Genomic DNA, 6,000 nt, shown 5'->3' with positions numbered 1-6,000 from the left:
GAGAAAGAGAGAGAGAGAGGGAGAAAAAGAGAGATGCTGAGTCACCAACTGAGTATTTCCAGCATTTTGCTTTTAGTTCAGATTTCTGGTATCCACAGCACCTTGCTTTCAATGAGATGAAGTTTGGTATTACCTTACCATTATTTCCCACCTTGTTTCTTCGAGCTTTCCACTTTTATCAAGCTTGCAAATGCCCCTGCACTGTAGGTCTTGAGTCGATTACCCAGCTTTACAGATCAATCTCGCAACAATGGTCAATAACTAACTAATATGACTGCTGTCATGCTTTAATGTACTTTTCCAGTTTTTATTTCACAAGCCCACAAATTCTAGGATTTCATACCTAGATTCTACTTCTCGACGACAACAAACTTCACAATATCACCTGTGATAGTTGGGGATCAGTAATGAAATTGTATCAAAATTACTGTCCCCAGCATAGCCTAGTGAATTGTAGTCCTTTGTGGTCCCTGTCTCAGCTGAAATCAGGGATTAGAGCTGAAAACAAAACATGCTGGAAATCACAGCAGATCAGACAACATCCATACAGAAAGAGCAAGCAAATGTTTCGAGACTCGATGACTTTTCATCAGAGCATTATTTTAGTACTATACTGAAAACCTACTGATTAAACTCCAATTCTTATTCGAAGTGTTCCGTCCTTGCACCTGAATGATGAAAAAGTACGGTGCATCTTCCCAGGTCTGAGCCACTGCGCCCTGCAAACATGAAAATGAGAAATAATTTAACAGAAATAGACTAGCTGTAGTTAAAACTGCATTTCCCAAGTCCATACATTCAAGTAATCCCTTTAGAGTCATAGAAATGTATAGTACGAAAATAGACCCTTTGGTCCAACTCATCCATGCCAACCAGATATGCTAAATTAATCTAGTCCCATTTGCCAGCACTTGGCCTATATCCCTCTAAACTCTTCCTATACCCACCCAGATGCCTTTTAAATTTTGTAATTGTTGCAGCCTCCACCACTTCCTCTGGCAGCTCATTCCATACACGTACTGCCCTCTGTGAGAAAAAGGTACCCCTTAGGTCCCTTTTAAATTTTTCCCCTCTCACCCTAAACCTATGCCCTCTAGTTCTGGACTCCCCCACTCCAGGGAAAATACCTTGTCTATTTACCCAATCGATGCCCTTCGTGATTTTATAAACCCCTATTAGGTCACCCTCCGATGCTCCAGGGAAAACAGCCCCAGCCTATTCAGCCTCTCCCTATAGCTCAAATCCTCCAACCCTGGCAACATCCTTGCAAGTCTTTTCTGAATCCTTTCAAGTTCCACAACACCCTTCCTATAGGAGGGCGACCAGAATTGCACACAGTATTCTGAAAACAGCCTAACCTATTTCCGGAACATAATGTCTGAACTTCTATACTCAATGCTTTGACCAGTAAAGGAAAGCATATTAGAGGGTGGCACAGTGGCTAGCATTGCAGTTTCACAGCGCCAGGGACCCAGGTTCAATTCCAGCCTTGGGCGATTGTCTGTGTGGAGCTTGCACATTCTCCTTGTGTCTGCGTTGGTTTCCTCTGGGTACTCCAGTTTCCTCCCACAATCCAATGATGTATAGATTAGGTGGATTGGCCATGCTAAATTGCCCCTAGTGTCAGGTGCATTAGTCAGAGGGAAATGGGTCTGGGTGGGTTACTCTTCGGAGGGTCGGTGTGGACTGGTGGGGCCCAATGGCCTGCTTCCATACTGTAGGGAATCTAATCATACCAAACGCCTTCTTCACTATCCTATCTACCTGCGGCTCCAAATTCAAGAAGCTATGAACCTGCACTCCAAAGTCTCTTTGTTCAGCAACACTCCTCAGGACTTTACCATTAAGTGTATACATCCTGCCCTGATTTGTCTTTCCAAAATGCAGCACCTCACATTTATCTAAATTGAACTCCATCTGCCACTCCTCAGCCCATTGGTCCATCTGGTCAAGGTGGAGTTTACTGAGATAACCTTCGTTACTGTCCACTACACCTCCAATTTTGGTGTCACCTGCAAACTTACTAACTGTACCTCCTATGTTCGCATCCAAATCGTTTTATATAAATGACGAAAAGCAGTGGACCCAGTACTGATCCATGTGGCACACCACTGGTCACAGGCCTCCAGTCTGAAAAATAACCCTCCACCACCACCCTCTGTCTTCTACCTTTGAGCCAGTTCTGTATCCAAATGGCTAGATCTCCCTGTATTCCATGTGAGCTAACCTTGCTAACCAGTCTCCCGTGGGGAACCTTGCCGAACGGCTTACTGAAGTCCATGCAGATCACACCCATCACTCTGTCCTCATCAATCCTCTTTGTTACTACTTCAAAAATAACTCACTCAAGTTAGTGAGACACGATTGCCCAAGCATAAAGTGAGGCTGACTATCCTGAATCAGTCCTTGCTTTGGTTGTGCAGAACTTGAGTTTTACTATAAAATGTCATTTTGGTGAAGTTTTTCATTTTGTACTCATCAGGACAATTCACGAGAATATGTATTCAAGAGGAAAACCAATATTAAATCTGTGTAAGTGTAAGTGGAAATTTGCTGTCGAAGGGAAGAGATGCTTTTTGCTTGCTTTTTTTGGCTCATAAGATTTAAGATTTGTTTTGACAGGATAAGCTGAAACCAGAATTAAGGCCCCGTGACAAAGCAGATTTATATGATAGGTAAGTCATAGGTAAGCCAACCGTTCACTGGTTGGCATGCTAATTTGACTATTATAACTTGGAGGTGCCGGTGTTGGACTGGGGTGTACAAAGTCAAAAATTACACAACACCAGGTTACAGTCCAACAGGTTTAATTATAAGCACTAGCTTTCGGAGCGACGCTCCTTCATCAGGTGATTGTGGATTTTTGACTTTGACTATTATAGATTACTTTCAGATTTAAGGTAAATAGGGGAAATGTTTACAGATTACAAACTAAAAGTAGGAAATTTTAAAAAGCACAAATTAAGAATGAAGTAAATAAAATTGAGATGCAGGGCCAGATGATGTGTTGTACCTGCATGATGTTGGAGCTGGACCCCATAGTGACCACATCTGTAGCAGATGTTGTTTGCTTAAGGACCTCTGTCGCAAAGTTGATGAGCTGGAGTCTGAGCTTCAAACATTATGACACTTCAAGGAAGGGGCAGAGTAACCTGGACACTGTTTCAGGAAGCAGTCACACCCCTTAGATTAACTGCTTCGAATTTCTTGAGTGGCTTGGGACAGGACAGGTGTCTATGAGCAAGGCAGGTAGAGAGATCCAGGAGGTAGTGCTGAAGGAGCTTCAGCCCTTGAGCTTGTCTAACAGCTTTGAAATTCTTGCTCCCTGTGTGGATGAGAGTGGGGGCTGCAGGAAGGATGAGCAAACTGACCACAGCACCATGGTACAAGAAGCCAGTCAAGACAGAGAATAAAAGAGAAATGTAGTTGCAATTGGGGATAGTATATAGTGAGCGGACACTTTTCTCTGTGGCCAGGAACAATGGCTATGTTACCTGCCTAGAGCCCAGATTCAGGATCTCTCAATGGGGTTGGAGAGCAACTTACAGCGGGAGGGGCAAAATCCAGGTGTCGTGGTTCACATAGTGCCAACAATATAGGTAAAGAGAGATTCTGCTGAGGGAATACTGAGCAGCTAGGAGCTAAACTAAAAAGCAGAACATAAAAAGGAATTAATCTCCAATTACAGGAGCCACAAGCTAACTGGCACAGGGTCAATGAGAGGAAAGAGGTAAACATGTGACTCAAAGATTGGTGTGGGAGAAATGGGTTTGAATTCGTGGGACATCATTTCTAGCCACTGTCGTCTTCCCTCTGAGGCGAAACCAGACTATTTACCACTTTGTAATCATATCTGACCTTGAAATGAGTCTCAGCACCATAATTAACATCTTATATTCCCACCTCCATAACAACTCCTCAGCCACTGCAATATCTGCTGATGAACCCTCCTTAATACCTTTATTACCTCGAGATTGGACTATTCCAATATACAGGCTGGGGGTTCTCCCACATTCTCTCCTCTATAATCCTGATGTTAAGTAAATCTCTGCTGGCCGTGACATTGCTCGCATCAATTTGCATTCATGCATCAGTCCTGTCCTGGATAACCCACACTGGTCCCTGGACTCAGCCCTGCTTTCAAATTCCTCCCTATCTCCACAATCTCCTCCAGGTGCACAACCCTCTGAGATTTCTCAACTCCTTAAATTCCAGCCTCATGTCCACCCACAATTTTAAATTACTGGCTGTGCTTCAGTAGATCAGCCTCTAACTTATGTTTCTCTTTTATTCGCTTTCCACCTTTAAAACAATCCTCAAACCTACCTCTTTGACCAAGCGTTGATAACATTTTGTATGACTCAGTGTCAAACCCTGCTTTATAAACACTGTGGTCAAGCACCATTTATTAGAAGACCATAAGAGAATAACGCCACTCAGCTCATTGTGTCTACTCTACCATTCGATCATCTCAATTGCATCCTCATGCTTTCTTCCTGTAACCTTTAATCCCCTTACTAATCAAGAACCTCTCTCTGTCTTAAATACACTCAATGACTTGGCTTCCACAGTCACCTGCAATAATGAGTTCCATACATTTTCCACCGTCTGGCTGAAGGAATTCCTCAGCTTAGTTCTAAAAGGTTGTTCCTTCATTCTGAGGCTGTGCCTTCAGGTCCCACTAGTCTCTCCTACTAGTGCATATATCTCCTCTACATCCACTCCGTCCAACTCATTATTCTGTAAGTTTCAATGAGATCTCCCCGCTCGGCCTTCTAAGCTACAGTATGTAGAGCCCCAATCGCTCCTCATATTAAAAGTTCTTCAATCCCAGACTCATTCTTGTAAACCTTCTTTGGACCCCCTCCGCCCTCCAGGACCACCATGTTTTTCCTTAAATAAAAAGCCCAAAACTGCTCTCAATATTCCAAATGTTATCTGACCAGAGCCTATATAGTCTTTGTCATACATCTTTGTTCTTGTATTCTAGCTCTCACAATGAATACTAACGTTGCATTTACCTTCCTAACTGCCAGCTTAACCTGCATGTTAATCTTAAGAGAATCCTGATTCTCAACTTCCTTTATGCTTCAGATTTCAGAACCCTTCCTTCATTTAGAAAATATCCCACATCGGTAGTTTTCCTACCATAACATCACACTTTCTCACAATGTATTCCATCTGCCACCTTTGTCCACTCTCCTAGCCTGTCCCAAGTCCTTCTGCAAAATCCCCATCTCCTCAACCCTACCTGTCCTTCCAATTATCTTTATGTCATCTGCAAACGTAGCAACAATGCCCTCAGTTCCTTCTCAAGAGAGCTGTTCCAATGGGGGCTGGATCAGAATCCTGGCAAATTGCATAACTATGGCTGTGAATAGGGTTGAAGGTAAATAGTGGAGGGATGCGTTGAGTCGAATGGCAAATTATAAAATTGAAGGTAGAAATGTAGGTTAATGACAGGGTTCACTGTTACCAGAAAACAAAAGGAAGGGACAGAATGTGCAAATGTTATTTTGGACCAAGTAATCATAAAAGTGGTGAGAAATTCAATAATATAACAAGCTTAAGGACTTTGTATCTTAACGCACAAAGCATTCTGACTAAGGTAAACGAACTGACAGCAAACTGACATGAACGAACATGCCATTATGGAATGACTGCAAGGAGACCAAAACTGGTAATGCAATATTCAGGGATATTTGACTTTTCAGAGAGATGGGAGGGATGGAAGAGGTGGTGGGGTAGTGCTGTTAATAAAAAATGAAATGAGGACAGCTGCTTGAGATGATCTAGCCTAAGATGATGCAGAGTCTGTTTGGGCAGAGGCTAAAAAAAAACATACAGCAAGGAAAAGGAGTAGTGTACAGACCCCGAAACACACTGTTGGAAAGACTATAAATCAACAAATAAGAGCATGTAAACAGACAGCAAGAATTATGGGTAACTTTAATCTTTATGTTGACTGGGTTAGTCAAATTGGAAAGGGTAACTACAACA

General features: G+C 42.6%; 1 protein-coding gene across 1 annotated transcript in view; it reads right to left on the bottom strand.

Moving 5' to 3' along the window:
• LOC122542901 (transmembrane protein 87A-like) overlaps positions 1-6,000 on the bottom strand; it is a 76,622-nt gene that overhangs the window by 44,071 nt on the left and 26,551 nt on the right. Inside the window, exon 8 of the mRNA XM_043681036.1 lies at positions 626-719. Within this exon, the coding sequence (XP_043536971.1) occupies positions 626-719 (94 nt within the window). The remainder of the gene's footprint in view (positions 1-625; positions 720-6,000) is intronic.

Source organism: Chiloscyllium plagiosum, chromosome 41 (genome assembly GCF_004010195.1).
Source record: "Chiloscyllium plagiosum isolate BGI_BamShark_2017 chromosome 41, ASM401019v2, whole genome shotgun sequence".
NCBI lineage: Eukaryota > Metazoa > Chordata > Chondrichthyes > Orectolobiformes > Hemiscylliidae > Chiloscyllium > Chiloscyllium plagiosum.
The sequence above is the reverse complement of the archived record's forward strand: the minus strand, read 5'-3'. Positions and strand labels throughout refer to the sequence as shown.